Source organism: Magallana gigas, chromosome 5, assembly GCF_963853765.1.
Source record: "Magallana gigas chromosome 5, xbMagGiga1.1, whole genome shotgun sequence".
Classification (NCBI taxonomy): domain Eukaryota; kingdom Metazoa; phylum Mollusca; class Bivalvia; order Ostreida; family Ostreidae; genus Magallana; species Magallana gigas.
In genome coordinates this window covers 4,784,241-4,808,461 of record NC_088857.1, presented here as the reverse complement: position 1 = coordinate 4,808,461, position 24,221 = coordinate 4,784,241, and the positions used below count along the sequence as shown (strand labels likewise).

Genomic DNA, 24,221 nt, shown 5'->3' with positions numbered 1-24,221 from the left:
TCAAGAAATAACACAACATAAATAAAAATATTTAGCAGCGTTTTCACTAGACACATTTCTTCCATTTATGTCAGCAAAAGCAATAATTAAATATTAAGATATTCTCTTTAAACTTTAAGCATGTACATGTACTTCCTATCGGCAGTTAGTTAAACAAACGCGCTACATAATCAACACTTTTGCAATAATCTTTCTTGTTTAAAAAAAATAATGAAATTGTTCATGACCAAATTGATGTTTGACATCAAATTTATGAATATGGATGTGAATTATTATGTAAATGTGCTTTTATGCAAGTTATATTGTAACATAAAATACATGTAAATTTCAATTGCGAGTAGATATGTTTTATTTATTTTATTGTCAATTGCCCTCGCAGGAACTGTGATATAGACTATAGCAATTAAGCAATTATCTCACCTGGTCAAATTCCCGTTTCGCACACATTTTTTCGATACCTATTGAAAACGCGGTTAATAAAACGAAATGTCGTTTCGATCAGATGTCAGCCATTTTGTTATGATGTGTTATTCCACTTTAATTTTTATACATTAATGGTAAATGCGAAAATAAATCTTTGTGACCTGTTCACCAACAATATAAATATGACCTAAGGAATAATGTTCCGCCTTTTGGTGGATTTTGACTGCAAACTGAAAACAAAAATTCGTCTTTCACATTGATCCGAGTTGACAGTATTTATATTTATAATGATTGACAGAATCAATTTTCTAAAAACTTTCCTTACCAAAGTGTTTGGTAAAGATATCTTGAACAATATCTTTGAAACTGAAGTAAACACAACATAGGGAATAATGAAGTCATAGCCACAAGAAAGGCTATGGTTAAAAGTTAAAAGATGACTTAGTTTGTTACCATTCTTATATTGTATGAAGTTTAATATTCTGAGTAAACTGCAAAATGGGAAATAGGCAATCCAATGTCAATATTAGAAAAATCAAGAACAGTTTAACTGCTTTCTTCCAGTGCATCTTCTGAGAATTTCTTTGAAAACAAAATGTACTTAATAATAAAGCACACAAGTTTTTAGAATCAAAATACAATTTTATTACATATATTTTATATATAACAATGAATAAAATCAAAGAAGGAGCCAAAAATACCCATGTAATGAATGCTTGAATTCTACACATTATGACCAACATGAGAAAAATAATGTAACAGATTTATCAACTCCAGGGTAAAACAACATAAAGACAAACTCCATCAAACCCTGACAATGCAATATCCTTTCAGTGATATCACTGTTTGTAAGGATGTACAAAGCAGGGCAATACATTCTACCTGAAGTAATGTCACTGTTAGCAAGGGTGTACAAGGCAGGGCAATAATCCTTCCTGCTCAGTGATATCACTGTCAGCAAGGATATACTATGCAGGGCAATACATTCTACCTGAAGTAATGTCACTGTTAGCAAGGGTGTACAAGGCAGGGCAATATACCCTCACAGTGATATCACTGTCAGCAAGGATATACTATGCAGGGCAATATATCCTACCAGAAGTAATGTCAATGTTATCAAGGATGTACAAGGCAGGGCAATAATCCTTCCTGCTCAGTGATATCAATTTCAGCAAGGATGTAAAGACAGGGCAATACAAATGTACATCCGCCCTCTGTGACATCACTATCATTGAAGGTTTACAATATGGAGACAAACATCTGAAAGTCATTAGAAGTCACAGACTTAATAGAAATGATAAAGTAAAGCCTTGGTCTTTGGATTTGGATTGTTGTACAATAAAATATAGCTCAATCCATTCACAACGCTACTATAAATCTTATAAATTTTATATTCTCCTAGTCCTCCATCCATCCATGTTTATTTTATCACCATATTTCTTTTTCCCAAATATCTTCCTTTTATTGCACAAGCCCATCAAACCAAAGGACAAGGCAACATCCACTTCAAGCATGGCCAAATTCAGGAACTTAAACAAGTTCTGTGATGTGAAAGTTACAATTACATAAAAAAGACAAAAATTAAAACAGAAAAAAAATATTTTGAATGAATCAATAACATGAATTTCTAATAAAACAATTGATTTTAAAAATTGGAATGCATGAAAAATGACCAAACACAAAAACAAGGGAATGCCCGCCGCTTTCGGTGGAATGCCGAGTAAAAATTTTTTTATACTTAAAAATGATAAATGATGCCATAATCTGGAATCTAGAATAATAAAAATGGAATGCACGTTTAATCATATACATAATATGTTTAAAAAGTATATAATATGCAGCAAACTGGAATGAAATCAAACAAATACTGATAAACATGCTTAAAATGTGTCATTAACATGAAAAAAGTTGAAACAGAAGAAAAAGATGATTATACTGCATTAAAATGATTTTTTTTACAATATTTTGTTGATGTACTTAAGTACACAGCAACATTTCTTAAAGTCAGACCATTCTTTGGATAACAATATTTTATAAACATTGTGATATCAAAACAGATTTTAATGCAGATCAGTCCACTCCTTGGTTTTCTTCCAATAATAAAAGATCCGATCATCCCCACCCACCCCCTCTCAAAATAAAAAGATAAAATAACAAGAATGATTCCAAGTACATATATAAATGACTTGATAGATACATAAATCTATCTAACATAAACACATTAACAGTTTTATGCCATCGCTTATAAAAATCACGTAACATGCCAGTAACATCTGTATGAAATACACGCCATAACTTAAATATAAACTTTGTTCACTTCAAAGAAATCCACCATGATGTCTTTGCAATATATATTAGTATGAAGCACTTCTCCCTTGTATGATGGCTCATTACACTATTAACATAAATCTTCATAAATACATAAAAACACAATGTTTAACACGTAAATAATCTTAACGCACCATACATGCTTACACCTACATAACCGATATCACAATAATATGCTTTATCCAGTCTTATCTTACTACATGTGCTATTTAACAATCAAAGATAAAAAAAAACTATTTCATATCAATCTCCCAAGATTTCTTCGATCAATACAAATCTTAAGCATATTCTCAGATGTATTTTGTTGAGTTATTTGTGACCTTAACATAATTAACTAATAGTTTAAATCCTCATTAATTAGCTTTTGATTTTCAAACATCCCAGTACAAAGGAATCTCTAGAATACCAATCAATAATTTAATTCTGGTTGTAACGCGGCATTTGATTGGATAGAAAAATTTATTTAAATTTGTATAACCTGGTTTGCACATCACAATGTACCAACGTCAAAAATGTACTAATCCGCTTGACGTTACGTTTGAATTTTGAACAGATAAATATCATTTTTAAAAGTTAAACAGAATTAATTTGTACAGCAAATTACAGAAAATTAAATTATAAGGAATGAACTCAATATCTACCCAAGTTATACTCATATAACCTGGTTTGGAGCAATTTACACTTTTTTATAATCCGCTTCGCAGATTATAAAGTGTAAATTGCCCTAACCCAGGTTATACTCATATAACTAGGGTAGACATTGAGTTCATTTCTTAATTAACCCTGTTACAAAATATGGTGATAATATTCTAATATGTTCTCTATATAATATACTTATCTAATAAACGAATCAAAACAATCGCAGTGGGAGAGGATGCAGACAGGCTGACAATGATTCAATTAGATATGTCTCAAAGCACCTATTATCAAAGCTTATTTCATTACCAAACTTTAATATCAAAAACATATCGGTTCTGTAACTCTATTGCACGTTAAAAATGGCAATTGAAAACTTTACAGTTCTATTATAATTGCAAATTACTACAATATCTTGTTTTATTTAAATGCTGCAAAATCTCTAGAAGAAGAAGAGGAGATAAATTGCTTGCTACCTGAACCAGTGAAGCCAAACCTATGTACAAAGCATTCAGTGCATGATTTTGATTGTTTAGTAAGATTCTATGGCACAATAACAGTCGCTCACTTCTAGTCTTAGTCAACCTGATAGAGATCCGAGATCATTTACCAAGATACACAGTAAAGGGACACAACAAACAACAGACAGGTGACCTTGACCTACGAAACATCAGAAACAAATATGGCTGTGTATCAGCCACTATAACAATCAGGGGCCCTAAGTCAGATTACTCATTTTTTGAGCTGAAATCCAAAGTAAGGAGAGCTATTTCATTTTCTTTTGTACATAAATATAACCTTATAAAATATTATAGTGTTTCTTTTTCCATTTGAAATTTCACAAGCTTTCTTTCTCCCCTTAATTTTTTTATCATCAATATAAGCCAGTTTAAGAAGCCTGTCTTTTCTCTATGTTGCTGTAACAGCTGGCATTAAGCAAGTCTTGAGAGGCAACATGTATATGTCTTTGTTTTCACATTGTCGCTGCAGCCAGCACTGAATTGTTGTTGAGGCAGATAGCGGTGACACTTTTCTAGTGCTGCTGCAAAAGCCCACGATGAAACTTTGAATGTTGCTGTAGCAGCCAGCAATGAAAATTATCCAAGGTTGCTGTAGCAGCACACATAAAATCCTCTTTATGTTGCTGCAGCAGCTGGGGGTGAATCGGGCACCATTTCCTCTTCCTCCTCCGAGGACTTCTGCTCTGTCAGAGTCTTTGCTTTGATCCTTGTCTCTGGTTTGGTCAGGAACCACAGAAGGTCACGGAAATGTAGGGGCCACTTGTAGACAAGAGTGCTCTGTAACCAGGAAGGGATATGTTCCTCTGTAGTGCCGTCCAGCATGACGGGGATGAAGCGGCGGTTCCGTCCGATCTGATTATACTCCATCACCATCAGCTGGTAGATGTAGTCGGTGTGGAGCTGTTTGTCGCTGGTCGACTCAGTGACCTCTGATTGACCTCTCTCTGTCTCATTTATGTACGTCTCTGACACACAGATCAGAATAAAGTCAGCCTGCAAAAAAGGGGAATTTTGTTTTTTTGACTTTTCTCTTTTTGTCCCTGTTGAACCCATATACTGGCTTGTCAATCGGATAAAAAATGATTGTATTAGATAAAATCTTTCATTTTTCATCCTGTTTTTAAAATCGATATGCTAAAAAATTGCACTGTATATTTCTTGTTAAACAAATAAAACTTAATAAATAAACATAAATTATTTTAGTAGTCCAGTACATCCCACCTCGTGTCCTCAAAAACTGACACAAAAGAACACTTTCATTTAGAACTAACACTCATGCATATGCGAAGAAATGAGTAAAAAGAATACATGTTATTCTGACATAAAAAATACTGACTTTCTCCTTTATTAATTCTCACCTCATCAAACCTCTCCTTGACCCAGCCTAACTTGTCTTCTGTTGGCATTCGGCGGTCATACATGTCCATACAGCAAGTAAACCCATTCTTCTCAATACAGCGGCACAGATTCAGCACCTTCTGTATGTGACGCTTTGATTCTGCAGAGTACGTCACAAAAACCTTAATGTGCCGAAATGCTGGAAAGAAAAAACACTTGTTTTCAGCAAATGATTTAAAGAAAGTTTATGACATGTTCTTTGTAAAATAGAAAGAGAGATAACTCTTTAAACACAGAGTTAATTAACATTCAAAAATGTGGCAAATGGGCTCATTTTTTAACAGCAAACTCTGTTATTGCCCCCCCCCCCTCCCCCCACAAATTACTATGTTTATGTGTCTACTAACAATCGTTTTGATAATTTTAATACTCTATTGATTATTTCTATCTAAAACAAAACTAAAAGCTGATTTGCCATTTACATAACTCATACGGCTCATAACCATTCTAAACTTAACTCTCATTCAATCTTTCATCCAATCTTTCACTTAATCAGTGAACTGAGTGACCAGTTCATTGAGTGACCAGACCCTACTGAATCAGCACCCTCACTGACTAACCTTTCCTGTACTCGGCTGGTTTCATGTCGTGAGGCATAGATTGTGACTTGGACAGATTGGTGTGGTCCTGAGAATCACTCTCGCCCCCTTCACACATGGTCAGGGACTTGGACCTCAGGGGGAAGGTTCTGGGGCCCTGGTCCTTCATCAGCCTTAGATGGTTGGCCACCTGGTGGTGCCCCCTAACGCCTGGTTTAAAGTTGAACCACTCTCCACCTGGCTGTCCCATGACCCCTTTCTTCATCTCAGCCTCGTATTGACAAGAGGACATCGGGCTTTTCTTAAACAACTCCTCCGATCCAAATCTGTTCCCATTGTACAGCATCTCCTCGCGGTTCTTCTCTTCTATCATGCTTTGGTACTTCTCGTCCGGCATGTAAGAGTTGGAGCCAGTGATCTGCTGGAGCTTTTCTAATGGATTCTGGGAAGAGGAAGAGGTTGGGGTCTGACTGGGACTTGGGCTAATGAAGGCATCTTGGGGTTTCATTGACTGCATGGCAGTTCTGTTGTATGAGATAGGGATGTTCAGTGCAAGCTTTTTGTTTGAATCCAATTTCTTAGCCTGCATTTCATTCATTGGCTGCCTTGCATTGGACTCCACAGAGTTCTGTCTTTTCAGGGAGCCATGCTTTGGAGCCATAGGCTCTTGAAAGCCAGGACTGGTCCCCACTACTTCCTCACTGGCAACGGACATGTCTTGTGAATTCATCATGTTCCTTTGAACATGATTCAGGGGGTTCATGTATTGTTTCCGGAGAAGAACGGCAGCCATTGGTGCTGGGTCATCTCGGAGATGGCTCGATAACTCGCCCATCTCGATCTCGTCGCTGGTGTAATTATCGCGCCTGTCCACTTGAACTGCCATGCTTCCTCCACGAACATTGGTGGACATATGTGTGTGATTTGCTGAATGATTGTAATCCCTCATGCGTAAAACCCCTTTAGTGACACGCTTTGAGAAAGCTGTTGAGGTATTAATTTTCTTGGGCATGTCATGCTCCAGATTGCTGTAAGCATTGGAATGAGAAGGTCCTACAATATTCATATGGGGGTTCATGTGGGGATAAGGTACACCAAAATGGCCAAAGCTGGAGTGGTGAGAATGTGGTATGGAATCCCTGGTATAGGAAGAATAACAAGGCGGGCACTCCGAGTGCTCCTGGGGCTCCATCTTTAGGCTCAACTTCATCTCAGCATCGTACCGCCTCTGAATCTCTGAAACAACAGACAAAGCAAAGTCAACACTGCAGGAAGAGATGAATGATTTTCTTTGGAAAAGTGAATGTTTTACAACACCGTAGTGTAAAAGTAGGATTTTTCTAAGTGAAAAAGTTGAGCAATCTAAATCTGTAAGGAATAGAGCATTTGTAGCTATTCATCAGATACAGTTAAATGCTAAGACTCATTTATTGAAACATAAAGACTGTCATTTAAAACACAAAGATTCTGTCCAGTAGATTTTCCTACCCAGAATTTAAAAGACCTTTAAAATGACCTTTCTTTCACTAAAGCCATTTTTAATTTCAATACTTCCTTATATATTTCAATTCACAGAACATTATACACAGGTAGAAGGAGGAAGAAGGAAGCAAGGTATTGAGACCTATCACTCTTTACCTGGAATGGAGTTCTGTAGAACCTCCAGTGCGTCCTTGCGTTCCATGCTCTCCAGCGCTTTCATCACGGCGTTCACGGAGGAGTCACGACTCTTGATATACTCCTCAAACAGAGTCAGTGTGTTACGGCCATGGGAGGTCTTCTTAGACTCCAGGCACTGAAAACAGAACACAATCATCATATAGACAACAGAACACAACAATCACAATATGGACAATTGTTCTAAATAAAATTAAAATATATGTACCAGCAATGAACATAACAACAATGGTTCAAACAAGTCCTGTTCATAAAACCCAATATCAGTGATAATAATTAAACAACACACAGATTCCCAATACAATTCTCAGTATTCAGATGATGATTTTTTAAGAAACCTATTTTTTTTAGTTGCAAAGTTTGCAAAGCGGAGACCAAAAGATCAACTGAATGTTGTACAAATTCTTTCACTTCATATATACAATTATAACAACTGTCCTATGGTCTTTATGATGAAACTGATAAACCTCAGTACCAGAACATGTATATATCTATACTGCTATAAATCTGTGGTAGACAGGCAAACAAGGGGCTAGTATCATAAACCCATCATCAACACATGTACAGAGGTTGTATGAATATTTACAATTATATCATATATACAGTAACAATAGCGATTCTATCTAAATCACTCAGATAGTTTTACCAACTGAAATTTCTGTATGAACTGATTATCTACAATCATGTAAATGCTCTGTATATTTTTCTACACTGTGATAATATACCTAGAGATATTACTAAATCATAAAACAAAATCCATTATACTGCCCTCACCTTTGTACTACGACTATGCCAAATCGCTGGTTGACACATCACTTGTGACATAACATGCATTAAATAAATTTCAAGATATAAGCAAAACTACATTGGTGACAACAGATTGTAAATACTGAGTAACAAATAACCAGCAAAAAGCCGGAAAAAGGCAAGTACACTGTATCATTCTCCCAGTTGTTTCTGAACCATTATATTAAAATCATATTGCCAAAGAACTGTAATTGCCACAGAAATAAGATTCAAATACAATTATACAATACCTTACCTATTTACAATGATGTAAACCTTTAATTAAATTCGTATCACAACAAACACACATAAGTAACACCAAGGATGTCTTCTTTCACACCAAAACAGGTACACTCAACGAGGCCATACAAGATCACTAAGAACTTGGGTCCCGAGGGCTTAGAGCCATTGTTTGATTCACGCCTCTTGTGCATCCTAGAGCCATCATAAAACACAAGACATCAAGGCATCCATCGTATGCATGCCCCAGGCATTGCAGAAACCTGCATTTCTTGAATTAAGTTTTACATTATAATGAACTTATGTAACCCTTTTTGTTTTAACAAAGTTTATTGCAAAACAATGTTCCCGAGAAAAGGTAAACAATGATCAAATTATTCAGTTAAATTACTATGGGAATAATTAAGCATTTACAAACCAAATTTCATTCTACTCTTCTATATGTAATTAGCTGGCTAGGGAGAAACCAACAGATTGTGCATTGTCACAGAGTCACTGTATTTGGTTGTAGATTACCTTTGTGGTAAGTTAAACAGACGGAAACAATGCATCATAGGGTATAATGTTATTCTTTGTAATGATGTCATTCTCTATAGCACCTAAAGTTTATTAACAATTGGTTTGAATTAAATATCTTGTATTTTAAATATATTTTGGGTAAATAATTCATTCAAATGTATTTATTTAATGTTTTTCAAGTAATATATTTGAATTATAAAGAAAAACCCTAGTATCTTAGATTTATCTGTGATGAAAAAGTTCCCAGAATCAACTATGAGGTTGGTTTTAAATATTTTTTCAATAGTTGCTGTTTCTACTTAAGTGGCTATATACCTCAATTCTTGGAAAACTAAGGCTTTTAACATGAACACTTTGATAAACATGTACCTGCAAAGTTTCACAAAAACATCTGATATCCTGGTATTAAATAAACACAATGTTTTTCTTCAAAAATGACAACCGGAATTTGTATTACTAAGTTTAAATCAGAAGAAAAAACAAACAATTTTTGTATAATCCTTAGATAAGCAGAGTCGTATTTTTATAAACAAACAATAAACCGATCAGCAGATGTTTACTAACAGTATACTAATACTAACAGTATTGATATGCAACTACATTGCTTCCTGGAAAAATAAAAAATATCCCCAATCTAATCTAAAAAAAATAAATAAATAAAAAATAAAGTCATACAGAACACAAAATAAAAATTCATACCTGTCAAACTCCCCATGCTAAAATTCCATGCCTGATTGACCAGAGTAACAATTTCCCCATTTAAAAATGTGTACTGTAGTAATTTTATAAATTTGATGGAATGCACTTATTACAAATTTGTTCAAAGTGTAAAGATGGTCCACAGTCTGTAATACGCTGGTGTCCACACCTCACTTAGAGTCCCCGAACAAAACAACGCGAGCCATCACTGGACCAACAGGAAATAGACGGCCAATCAGAGACTGCCTCTCACCTTGACTTGTAACTTCCTTGTAGGCATTCACACACAAACTTATTGTCAACATATCTCTCCAAACCATCACATTCACTCAAGTCAGACTAGATATCTCCCCAGCAGGTTATCAGATCACTTATCAAACCATGATATTAATGCATTATATTTCTTTCATTTGGTATTTTCTATACATCTTTTATAACACTGAAATATAGGGTTTATGATTTGTAACTTCTTTTCCTAGTACCTTCAACAATTCTCAGAATTACAATTTACTGATGGAAACTATTGAAAGCCGTATGATCTGGGACCTAAAGTCAGGGATCTGAGCTAGTGCTTTATCAAGAGCATTGTCAATAGCACCTGTTCTTTAAGGTGGCAGGGGACAGTTTTTTTTATACAATTCACTGTAGCCAAGGGATGCATGTCTTCGGAACTCTGTAACTAGAATTTCCACTGTTCCCATTCAGCACAAATACCTTTAATTCACTCTTTATAAGGCCAATCACCAATTTCTGAAGAAAATTACTGGTCAAAACCTGTAAAATTCTCTACATACTGGTTTTTATGAGATTTGGACCCTTTCATATTTTGCTAATTTTTCATGATTTTTCAGCTTTTTAGACCTCCCACAGCTAATTCCCTACAGAGGGTTGACCTTCCGTACCGTGTGCATGTTGCACTATCACATGTCAGAAACTTACCGGTGTATAGTTTACAATGTCCCATCCACCTACTTTTCGTGTTATTTTACCTCCCGTCTGTAACTTGCAATTTCACTGTGAAAGTTCAACACAACAGTCATAGCCGCAGGTTTCGCATTTTACTTCTGATTCTCATGTACCTAACATAAGGGGCCTACATATTGCATATCAATTTCAACAAGAGACACCCCTCTAACTAATGATAATCATTAAAAATCATTTCATGAATTTTAGCAACACTCATAAGCCTTCAAGTACAGCAACTCTCAATTTTACAAAAATATTGACGGGTACTTTATTCGAAATTACCTAAGTATGGTAATCGAGTTGTTTCTAAATCTTTTCCTACTTATACCCAGGACAGATTGGTTCGGTACGACTGGAAGTATATATATTCTCAACTGACCAGAAAACTAATCTCTAATTGATACCTCAAACAACCAGTAAAAAAAATTTCTGCATAGCCCTAACATGATGTACTGATTCCATAGCGGTATAATAAGTACATGCAGTCTCAGCAAAACTTCTCTAAAAACATGAAAATCAACATGAATTGGATTAATTAACTTCAATCAACATGTTTTTGATTAATTCACTTCAAATTTTAAATCCAACCCAGTAAAAGGTTAATCCAAAACATGTTGCATAATGTGTCACATATACTGCTAATACTTGGCTCATTTCATTTTAATGACTCTACCATTATAAAAATAACTAAAGAAAGGCAAATGTTGAGGAAAAGTGTTATTAAATAAGCCTTGCTCTTAAATAATTCACTTTAATCAATTACAATACAGACTGTCTTGCTATCAACCCGACAATTCTACCGACAACATTGTACCAAATGGATAAACAAGTACTACAAGTTCTGACGATCATCTGCGACATCTCTAAGGAGGGTGGGTGATCAGCAAGTCCACCATCAGATCCGCCTTTCACTTTGACAAGTGATATTTGTGGCCATAAACCAACATTTAGTGAGGTAAAAATCTAAATATTTTAGCTATAATGTTGATCATTTTCCTTTATCTTTATAAGAGCTCTTCTTCTTAAGGAGATTAAAATAGTCTAAAAATGGCCACCACCATCTAGCTATCTTAACATTTATATCAAGTGTCAACCAAGCAAAAACACAAATCTTTACTCATTGTGCTATTACCAATCTTATCAGCCAGTGTTTCTTGTAGTTCTTTCACGATTTTAACAATTCAGAATCTACATTTATTTTAGGCTGCTTTCATAGTAATCTCATAAATTGTAGCATTGTAGTTCTTGAGAAGAGTTTTAAACATTTTCTCTATACATTTCTATGTTAAACAATACTGAATCCCTCAAAGGCTCAAGTAAAAGTTCGGGTGACAAAATTTTAATGATTTAGAATCTACATTTATATGAGGATGCTAATCTTCTTAATGAGATTAAAAATAGTCTAAAAATGCCCATGACCATTGATCCCTCTAAACACTCATATCAAGTGTCAACCAAGCACGAACACAAATCTCTACTCCCAGTGCTATTACCCATCTAATCAGCATGTGTTTCTTTTAATTCTTTCACGATTTTAACAATTCAGAATCTTCATTTAAATGAGGATGCTTGCATAGTAATCTCACAATCTGTAGCACTGTAGTTCTTTGGAAGAAGATTTTTCAACATTTTCCCAATATATTTCTATGTTTAACAATACTGAACCCTTCTTGGGGCACCAGTTTTGGTCCAGGGGTCACAATGTTAACAATTTAAAATCTACACTACTATGGAATCATTAAAATTCGTGGGGGCCAATTTTCGTGGATTGCTTCAATTTTACAGTGGATGTAATTTCATGTATTCTATTACAGCTACATAGGGAGATATGACTTTTTAAACCTAATTTATATTTTCATGGAGGATGTTAATTCATGGATGAGAGGTACCCATGAATTCCACAAAAATTGAGCCACCACGAAATTTGATGATTCCACAGTATTTAAACCTTTGGTTCAGGTGAGCTAAACATTTTTTATTATAAATCAGAGAAATCATTAAAGCCAAAAATACATTTTCAGTTTTTACCAACATTGACATTTACTTCCCTCTAATACCCACTTGATAGCACTTTCCAACAAAATTTTACTTTAATGACCACTTGATTTCACTTCATGGCACTTACAAACAAAACCTTTTTACATCACAGAACTTTTCCCTAGTACCTACTTCATATCATATACAAGCAAATCCTTTCTCCAATGCCCACTTCATAGCATTTTACCAACAAAACTTGTCTCTAATGCCCACTTCATAGCATTTACCAACTAATTTTTTAACCTTTCTCTAATACCCACTTCATAGCACTTACTAACAAAACCTTTTACTAATGCCCACTTCATAGCACTTACCAATAAATCCTCGCTTTAATGCCCATTTCATAGAATTTACCAACAAAACCTTTTACTAATGCCCACTTCATAGCACTAACCAACAAACTTTTTACTTCAGAGCACTTAATACTAACAAAACTTTTTATTAATGCCCACTTGATAGCAGGGATGGGGTCGATTACTTTCAAAAGTAATGGATTACATTAACTGATTACATCCAATTTTAGAATAATGGATTACATTAGATTCCTTTTCATTTTTGTAATCACATTTCTTCTGATTACTTTAGATTACATGTTGGTTGGAGTTTTTCTCTTGTTTTGTTAATTTAATAATTTAATGAAAGAAACAATGCATTTTTGACAGGATTATCAAATTGATATCGATCAACTTTTGCAAGCTTTTTCATTACACTTCATCATCATTAACATTTTGATGAAGTTTGTGCGAGTGTGTCCATTGCTATTTGAGATTTTTTCATCTAACCATCTCTTTGAGTTCCACAATTATCACTGTATTTGTTCTAAGAAGCAAGGATTTAATGTATTCATCAAATAAGTAAAAATTTTTATACAATAGATTAAGTAGAAAACTGTTAAAACATAATTGACTGTGTATACGTGTTAAAAATTGGACGACAAATTGGTGTATGTTTTTACTACAGTTAACAAAATGGTTAACCAGGCATGCTTTACTGTTGCTATAACAGTATATTTACGAGGGTTGTTCGGAAATTATTGAGACATTTTCTCTTATTCTTTTAGTAAAAAAGATAAACTCTTGAAATTTCACCAAAACGTAAATCAGGGTAGAGTTTATCAATGTGAACAGTTTCTTGTTCATGGCATGAATAGATCATTCCTAGTAAGCTGACCAAAGTGCCTTCGTCCTGTAACCCGGCGCAACCGCAAACTTTTCGCAACGTCATTTTAACGCTTCTTATTGTTCCCGTGTTTTAAACACCTTACAAACGAACTGAAATAAGAATTATTCTTTATTTCTCATCTTTTGTTTTAATTTCAAGATGTCATCATTTACATTTTCTCTCATTCTTGTTTTTTTAGAGAAAAAATCGAGATATTTTTACCCGAAAGTCTAATTACTGTGAATGTCTCCATGAGCAGTCATTTTTTTTTTTACATATTTTAGAACTGTTGACAACAGTTTGTGTGTCAAAAGTTGTTAATTAATCCCTTTGGCCTAATTCTAGTTAAATAATCAGTGAAAAAAAATATGATGAACTGAAGTTCTATACCTTGTCTTGTCATCGTATAGTTTTTTTTACGCAATTGCGTGGCTTTAAAAGGTCTTCTTCTGAGATTTCCACCAGTTTAATGGGTTTCGTTGCGCCGCCTTGACGTCAAAATTCAATGTAAAGTCGTTGTCAGATTTTTATTGTTTGGTAAATATATGTGTATCATGTCCGTATTTCAACTCGAACATCACTGAAACTTAATCAACAGTTAGTCGCAAAGAATAGCAAAATGAACATATTTAATTTGATTTCTTTTATCATTAACTGTAATTCTACGGACACTTATAAAGTAGATGTTTAAGTTGTTTAATCTCCGAGTTCATGGCTGTGCCGGGTACCCCGACCACCGACTTGTTTATCTACTGTCGTAAACAAAATATTAGATATTCTTTTAATATCACTTTGTTTTATTATTTGTTGGTGTTTCTTCAGTGTCTATGCCAATTTTCACCCAAATTCGTCACTTAGAAAAGAAAATAATCGATTTGTCTCAATAATTTCCGAACAACCCTCGTACATTCTACTGTGTTTTTCCTTTAAAATATGTGATCTTTAAATGCCTCTAAATGCAACACCTAATCACTGCGTATGAATTTACATGTAATTTACATAAGTAGTTCTCAAACAATGATTTCTATGTTATCGGTGATAAAAAATATATTTCATGAATGTTGATCTGCAATTTATATCGATTTATTTAAGTAAATAATTGATTTCATCGGTAAGGGAATGTAAATATAAGCATTAAATGATTTATTTTTGACGTTATTCAATTTGTCTGCTCACCTGATGGCAGCTATTGACACCACGACGTCAAAAATAAATCATTCAATGCTATAACAAAAGCCAACTTAAAACACACCTGTATTATGTTAGCTGCTAAAACAAACATTACATCGATCATGATGATACCCATTTCTTACTAAAACCATATTTTAGAATAATGCTTATTCAGTTAATAACTACAATGAATTATGATTTTATGCATTCTCATTTTTTTGTAAACATAAGAAAAATGTAAAAAATTAATCATGATTACATGCTTTTTTAAAAGAACAATTGATTTAATTACGATTACTCGTAATTAGAAAAATGGATGATTACTGATTACTCATGATTACTCAGCAACCTGTAATTGATTATAGCATTTTACAATTACTGATTACAACTACCCCTTCCCTGCTTGATAGCACTAACCAAGAAAACTTTTTACTTCATAGCACTTACTAACAATACCTTTCTTTAATAAGCACTTACCAACAAAACGTTTTACTAATGTCCACTATATAGCGCTTAAAAACAAAACATCCCTCAAATGCCCACTTCATAACACTTACTAACAAAACCTTTAACTAACGCCCACTTGATAGCACTAACCAACAAAACTCTTTACTTCATAGCACTTTCAAACAATACCTTTTTCTAATGCCCACTTGATAGCACTTACCAACTAAGCCTTTTACTAATGCCCACTTCATGGCACTTACCAACTAAGCCTTTCTCTAATGTCCACTTCATAGCCCTTACTTACAAAACCTTTCTCTAACGACCACTTGATAACACTTACATGTAACAGCATTCCAAACAAAACATTTTTCTTATGCCCACTTAACAGCATTTACCATCATAACCTTTCTCTGATGCCCAGCTGAAGATCTTCATGGCAATTATAAATAAACATTTTCTAATGCTTACTTCACAGCACTTCACAACAAAAACTTTCTCCCATGCCTACTTGACAGCACTTGATAGCATTTACCAACAAAACCTTTCTAAAATGCCCACTTCATTGCACTTACATAATGATGGATACCATGGCGATAACCCGTTTAATGCAAGGAATAGTGTTAGAGGGGATAAATATTTCAATACATGGACAGACAAGTGAAAAGCTGTCAATGTGACAGCAAACCGGGTTTTCTTTTATGTGAACTGTATCCATAATCCAAGTCAACCCATATCCAGTGAAATGGTGTACCCTATATGCAATATTTTGCCAAAAAATGACTAAGTTCAAAAGCTGGTATTTTTTCATAAATTACCGGAAATCAAAATCCTATCAATGTGCACACCTCTGATATATGTACAATTGATCTGCAAAAGAACAACTTCCTATCTTGAAAACTGTAGGAGGAGTTATCCGTACAATGAGGGTACCCTATATGCAATATTTTGCCAAAAAATGACTAAGTTCAAAAGCTGGTATTTTTTTCATAAATTATCAGAAATCAAAATCCTAGCAATATGCACACCTCTGATATATGTACAATTGATCTGCAAAAGAACAACTTCCTATCTTAAAAACTGTAGGAGGAGTTATCCGTACAATGAGGGTACCCTATATGCAATATTTTGCCAAAAAATGACTAAGTTCAAAAGCTGGTATTTTTTTCATAAATTATTGGAAATCAAAATCCTAGCAATATGCACACCTCTGATATATGTACAATTGATCTGCAAAAGAACAACTTCCTATCTTGAAAACTGTAGGAGGAGTTATCTGTACAATGAGGGTACCCTTTTGGCAGCCGCCCACCCGCCCGCCCGCCATTTTCACCATTTTAATAACCGGATTTTTCCTTCGGAAAACCTGGTTAAAAATGAAGAATAAGGTATGACAAAGTAACTTTAGTTTACACTGTCTCATAAATTTGTATAACACACAATATCGGCAGTCATAATCCTGTGGTATCCAGAATCACGGCCTGAAAAAATGGGGTGAAATTTTGTTCCAATGCAATACACCCACCCCCAACTTTTGATCAAATTTTGGCTGGCCACCTGTTGATTCGGCGTGTGGTCAATGTATGTTTAACAAGAAGCGTGCACCTGTCTCATGTCAGAATTCACTGTGGGTTCTCAAGTGCACCAGCACTTGCAATTACATGTATTATGATTTTAATTAACTTGCATTTGTTTACTTTACGTCCAGTTATGCAGTTAAACCTCATTGCTTTACATAGACACTGTGAAAAATAGATCGATCATTTGTATGACTTGATAATGATGATTATCAAAATAAACATGTTTCTTCACAATGTTTATTTGACAACAATAAAAGAATTGGACTATAATTAATCAATCAGATTTTTTTTATGTTGTTTAAGTTTAGATCTGCAAACATTATTGTTTTAAAGCAGTTTGAATACATTATTAACACATGCATATCAAAGACATTTTAATAATATTGATTGAAAATATCTTCATTTTTTGGATGCGCATTATCATTGAAACACCGATTTTTTCAGCATTTTACACCCAACTTGAGGGGGTGCATATCAAACATGGGTGCACATTATAAATGAGACTTTATGGTACTAATGTCCACTATATAACACTTACAAACAAAATTTTTACTAATATCACTTGAAATCACTTATATAAACTACACCTTTTATAATGACTTGACTTACCAGTATAACTTCTATCAAGTACCCTAGTTTCTTTTTGACTTACCAGTATGACTTCCATGGAATACCCTAGTTTCTCTTGACTTTCCAGTATAACTTCCGTTTAATACCCTAGTTCCTTTTTGACTTACCAGTATAACTTATATCAATTACCCTAATTCCTCTTTGACTTACCAGTATTACTTCCGTGGAATACCTTAGTTCCTCTTTCACTTACCAGTATAGCTTCTATCGAGTACCGGTACCCTAGTTTCATTTTGACTTACCAGTAAGACTTCCATGAAATACCCTAGTTCCTCTTTGACTTACCAGTAATGAGTATAACTTCTATTGAATACCCTAGTTTCTCTTTGACTTACCAGTATAACTTCTATCGAGTACCCTAGTTTCTCTTTGACTTACCAGTAAAACTTCTATCGAGAACTCTAGTTTCTCTTTGACTTACCAGTATACCTTCAGTGGAATACCCTAGTTCCTCTTTGACTTATATTTGACTTACCAGTATAACTTCCGTGGAATACCCTAGTTTCTCTGCCAGCATTCTCCAGTTATTCCCAATGAGTCCAGTGTCTGGATCCAACTTGTTTGCCAATTCTGTCCATACTTTGTACCCCACAAAACGGAATGGAATCTCCTTCATCTTTTACTGCACTTAAAGGACTCAATAACTCCAATAATCCATCAGCATGCTGAAAAACAGGTCGTGTTTTATGAATTAAAAAATTGTTGGCATTAAGAAAAGTTTTTTCCCTTTATTTTTAACACTTAAAGTAGATCCAGTGTTCTGTGACGTCACACTTTTTTGTAAAACTTTGAATTCTTTAAAAATTGTGCAAGATAGTTTTATTTATTTTATGTGAATATAATCACATGGATGTAATTAGAATTATTGGTAGGTTAAAGATATTTTCGCACTTAATTTTATACTAAATGTCCAAATTTTTATATATTTTATCTATGCAAAGGGGAAATAACTCTTTTTCTGACTTTTCTCTCAGTTGTATGTCTAAATGCTATAGTTTTTCTTATTCCAACGATTAATTTTAAAATATTTTTGTAATTTTAGTTTTCTGATAAAGTTGACATTAAAATTAAACAAGAAAAACTAATTTCTGCCTACAAGATTTTACTTTTAACAGAAAAAATTACATTTTTCTAATGCTAAAATAAGCTTTAGTTTATGTTTATCTGGCATCTCAAAAAGTGTGATGACATGTATATTTTTTCTAACAATTGATGACATTTAAGTCTATTAAGTCGAAATCAGTTCGGTTTTTCAACTTTCCTCAGAGAATTTTACGAGTATGGAGCTACCTTAAAAAAAAATAAAACAATATTTTTTTTAACTTTCTAAAAGTAAAATGACATGTTGGTATAAAATTTTAACAAAATATAAAGGCTTAAAAAATTAAAAATATCCTAAATTCAAACAACAGTAATTATGAATATAAAACTTTTTTGGATTAAATTTTAAATCTCAAAGAAAATCCCCTTCCAAGATATCAGATATAACAAAGCAATCTTTCAACTGCCTTTGAGGGTAAATAATTTCAAAAATGCTCATACCAGTCCAAAGAAAATTTCATAAAAAATGATGGCATCAACTTTGGCCACGGATTGAGGCAACGTACAAAAAAACAACACAAAGATCCAGTAATTCTACTTAAAACTACAAAGCTCCTAAGTGAGAAACATTTTATCACACACTGAAGAAAAGTAACTTGAAATACATGACACTACTATATATATATAATACATCCATTAACAGTTACAAATGCAAAATCCTGTTAGCAAGTCATCTATTTTAATATGATAAGCAGACTCATTAAACCCCAGCATCGACCAACACAGAAAAAGAGTGAACTACAGCTATTTGTTTGTACATCAGTCATTTGCTTTTGTTTTAAAAACCATGTCAGCTAATGGCACAGACAGTTACTATAAAAATATCGTTTTTATCTAGGTCATTGCCTCCTTGTGATCTTTGACTTGTTTACGCAGGAAGTTTTAAATTTAAAGATGTTAGACATACTTCTAACCTTCCAAAATTTGATCCTATGAAATTCAAAGAAAGTGAAGAGGACTCACAGAATTTTGAAGTAAACTAAAAATCATAGCAAATTCAGAAACACAAACCAGTTATATTCACACCACATTAAACCCTTCACAGTAACTGTGGTACTGCTCTTTTGCATGGCAAAATGACATAGTTTCGTGAAATATGACGTAACATCAATTGTTTCAGTTACGTCATTCAATGGTCTACCTACTAAAACTTTAGCCAAGTATATCAATTTGTCCTGCAAGAGAGCAGTACCGCAGTTATCATGAAGGGGTCCATTAGGAGTCTTGGTTATTGTAAGTAAACACAAGACATTCAGAAAAAATGTGATAAAAATATTTATACACCTGTATATCCCTATGTGTTGATATATTTATCTTTAAAAATTAAATATCCATAAAATTTGCATTTATTATCAAGTCACTCTAGAAAATATACATAATACGTACTAGCAAATAAAATCAATAGAAAAGAAATACTTCACCACCTTATATCTTGCATTCATAAATTCATTCAAATCTATGTACAGTAAATTCAACAATGGATCCTGTTAAAGACACACAGCGTGACACACTGTTTCTTGAGAACAGATTTTTTATTTTAAAAAAAATCAATTCCTACAGTGGTGCCAAAAGTATTTGCGGAATGATGGATGTGATCTTAGACTTATTTTCTTGTAGAAAAACGTATGGTACAATGTTAATAGTAAATACTGAGTGAAATTTAATTTTGAGATGAACCTATAGAAATCAGTAAAAATTCCCGAATGAGTGACATATATATGTCTGCTGGAATAAATTGATTCACAAGATTTTAATGGAAACAAAGATGGTTGTAGGTCTTAAGAATTGCCACTGAACAAGAAAAATATGATAATAAAATTACTGCACAAATGAACTGTACACTATACTTTATATTATCATAAAACATATTTCTTTAAAAACTTGACATTACAGTTTAGATCACATACAGGCAATTGGCAGTATTTTGTAATAAATTCTCAACAAGTAAAAACCCCCTCAACCTTAGACTTTGAAAGGATCTAAACAGTCCAATATAATGTGAGTAGTTAGTACCCAGTGTACCACAAGGCTCAGTGGTCATTGGTGTAGGCCAATAACCCAAAAGATGCTGGTTCAATCATTGATGTGGACACTTGATGTCTTGTGATGTGTTCCTTAGACAAGACACATACTTTAACTACATTGTCACAGTCAATGATTAATCATTTAATTAGCACCACAGAAACTGGACACTGGCGTCGGAAGCAAATTGAAAGTGGGGGGGCTAGACTAATCCTCAGAAATATTGAGAAAAAAGTAATTCCCAAAATCATGGAAATCCTAATCCGGGGGGGGGGGGGGGGGGGGGGGGGGGTGGGGGGGGGGGGGGATATCATCAAATCCATTTTTTGTGAGACTTGCTGATTGCTTCATGTTCAATTTGACAGCTGCACCAAATATAAACAGGACTGCCTCCTCATCACAATTGAATTAACGATTCGCCAATTGTTTGGCAGGGGTGGAGTTATCTATAAACAAAATTACTGACTGAACAACAATTGAACATTATGGTACATCTTACTGTTTTTTTTTAACATATCTGCATGTAAAAAGTATTTTGAATCTTTTGTCACCATCAGCATATAAAAAATTTGACCATGTGGTCTCCCCTTCTTTCACAAGCCATCTTATTTCCTTGGTTCCCTTTTACATATACATTAGATCTACCAACCTCATTTATATCTTTTAAAGACAATAATTTCAAGAACACTGGGAAAGCATGTTGAGAGCATTTTAACATCCCGTTTTTATAGATATGTATACACAAGTGAGTGTGTTTCCCTTGGGGGTTATAAGGTTCCACCCCCACCTGAACTTACCTGCGGTAAAGTCAGGTGTTTGACTGTGTCTTGCCAAAATTACACATGTTTGACTGAGCAGCCCTGATAATCCACAAGATTAAGGTACCTCACTACACCTAGACTTGTACTTATTAAGGCACTATGTCACAAGATGGCGATTTAAATGTTTTGTTAAACTGTTTATATCGTTCGATTGGGTTGTATAGCATAGTAGCTCAGTGGCTAAAGTAATGGGCTTCTGAACCGCAGATCATGAGTTCGAATCCGCCTGGAGCTTTTCCTCATGTTTACTTCGATGGAATTAATTTTATCTTTAAATATTACACAACATGATTCATATGGGGTTTTCTCGAAATTCTTGTCGGAAAAGTTCGAGAATTCAAATTATAAAAATTTGCATAACATATTGTTGGTTTTAAAATTGATAATAATCAATAAAATCAACTCCCGACAGTACTTTGATTCTGTTCTTAATGTTTAAAATGCTTCAGTAAAGCATTTGTAATTGTCAACAAAATTTTGAGTGCCAGTCGTCTTGTTATAAGCGAGATACAGAACTTTCAATTCTTTGTCAAGAAAACAAAGCTTCACATTACCGGTATGTTTTCTTTTATGTTTTGAATGATGAAGAGAAATTACAGTTTTAGACTTAAATTAAAAGTGATGAATGCTAGGAGCTATTTACGATATTTATGCTTAAAACAAATTAGAACACACAGGAGGCTCATGTCCTATTTTTGTTTATATTGGTTCAATACACCAGTGAAAGTTCTGTATCTTATAAATCTACGACTGACCATCAAATTTTGGTTGATCATTAGAAATGCATTTCTAAAGCATTACAAATACTAAAAATAGAAAAATGAAATTTGTCCAAAATCATGACCATGCCCTTTCAACCTAATGAGAGAAATTGACATGAACAAAAAAGATATACAATATAATGGGGAAATCTGACATCATTTTTTAATTTTCAATTAATAAATTTTAGGACCCCTCTAACAATTTTTCAACATTATGATTTGGGTTCTTCTCCATGCCATGAAAATGTGTAGGGCTGGTACTTAATATCGATTCGGTTAGATGTGTCTTTTTCAATTGAGTCACATTCAACTTTGTCAACTGTGGCAAACAAAAACAAAACCTGGTACATGTGAACCCGTCTCCTGACAACAAACTTTTCATTTGGTCGAATCTGGGAATCACTGATTGGCTGCCTAAGCTAGTTTTTCAGCAATTAAAGACTTTTGTTTTAATTAACTATTTTTTATGATCTTTAATGACGTATCTACAAGGAAAATGCAATTTGTTGATCATTGAACTGATTTATTTTAAAAGCATGTCAAATAACCGCGGGTATGACGTGGGCAAAATACATCTTTTATCTAAACAAGTATCAGAAGGGATTGACAAAGTATTTATTACGATGTATTATGCAATAACTAAATAAATGCAAATTTATGAAATAAACTTTTGTATAACTTCCCCAATCACCTGCTAATGTGCACAACAATTCTCCCTACTGCACATGTACATGTACCAGAGTTGTCTCTGCTTGTTTCTCTTCCAGTATCGGCTCATGAAGTAACTTCTCAAAAAGGAATGTGATACCTTAAAATCGTTGACACAAGATTTGATGTTATTCAATTACTCTCAATTATTTACTAATAAACATCTTTATTAATAAAAAGATGTTTTCATGTGAATTTGATAACTAGGTGATCAGCGCATTTTGTATATTCAATTTGTATCTTTCAATTTTCAGGAGTAGAAAATCTAATATTTGTCGGCAGTTGTTTCTTCTGATTATAGTGCTAATAGACACAGTGTTTTATTACGACATGCATCAAATGACAATTAAAAGTTAATTGCACAATTGTTGTGAGCGCTAGACAGGGTACACATAGGATGAGTAGATGAATGTCAATCATTTTCTAACATCCATTCTGGGACCTAAATTTAGTTGATTGACAAGGAACTTTAGGGTACACTGACCAGGTAAATTTGAAGGTGGTGCTTATTTCCTCGGTCTTTAAGCTTCTTGTCTCAATTTGATTTAGTAATACTGAAACAAAGAAGGGGACTAGTGGCATCATATATTGTGAAAAAAGTTAGCACAGAAGCTTCTATAAATGCAATATATAGCAGTTGCAGTAGTGAAAATTTCAGGATATACTTCCCTAAATAAAAACATACGTGTATGTCTATAATAATATATCAGTTCTTCTGTAGAGCAATTGGGACAATCATTCAATTTAAAGTGGTATGACATCATGATGCTAATGTCATTAGATCCAGCCCGTATGCTTTAATGACCAGTGTTGATATAATCATAAATATATACGAATGTATCTCTAAAATTTAATTAGTTTTTATTTACTCATCCAAAAAAAGTTGTATACGTACATATTATTTGAAGTATAACCACATCCTAACATTGTCGTTTGTTGTTTCTATCTCGCAAAAGCATCACATAACAGTAACCCAGTTGTTTTTTTATTTCGCAAAGCAGCCATTTTATTGAAGTATGGTGCGCAAGGGTGTACAATTACATAGTTACACGCC

At 33.8% G+C, this 24,221-nt stretch overlaps 1 protein-coding gene across 4 annotated transcripts; it reads right to left on the bottom strand.

Moving 5' to 3' along the window:
- Nucleotides 1-1,044: 1,044 nt before the first annotated feature.
- LOC117680481 (uncharacterized) lies at nt 1,045-24,221 on the bottom strand. 4 transcript variants are annotated; one of them, XM_034449433.2, is made up of 7 exons: nt 24,063-24,204; nt 23,151-23,267; nt 18,230-18,419; nt 7,484-7,640; nt 5,867-7,081; nt 5,267-5,445; nt 1,045-4,901 (listed from the first exon to the last, which is right to left on the bottom strand). In XM_034449433.2, the coding sequence occupies exons 3-7, from the start codon at nt 18,368-18,370 to the stop codon at nt 4,524-4,526; spliced, it is 2,070 nt and encodes a 689-aa protein (XP_034305324.2). In that variant the 5' UTR covers nt 18,371-18,419; nt 23,151-23,267; nt 24,063-24,204; the 3' UTR covers nt 1,045-4,523. The 4 variants fall into 4 exon arrangements, with proteins under 4 accessions (XP_034305324.2, XP_034305320.2, XP_034305326.2 ...); XM_034449429.2 differs by lacking the exon at nt 23,151-23,267 and having other exon boundaries at nt 24,063-24,221; XM_034449435.2 differs by lacking the exons at nt 18,230-18,419; nt 23,151-23,267; nt 24,063-24,204 and adding an exon at nt 9,767-10,002.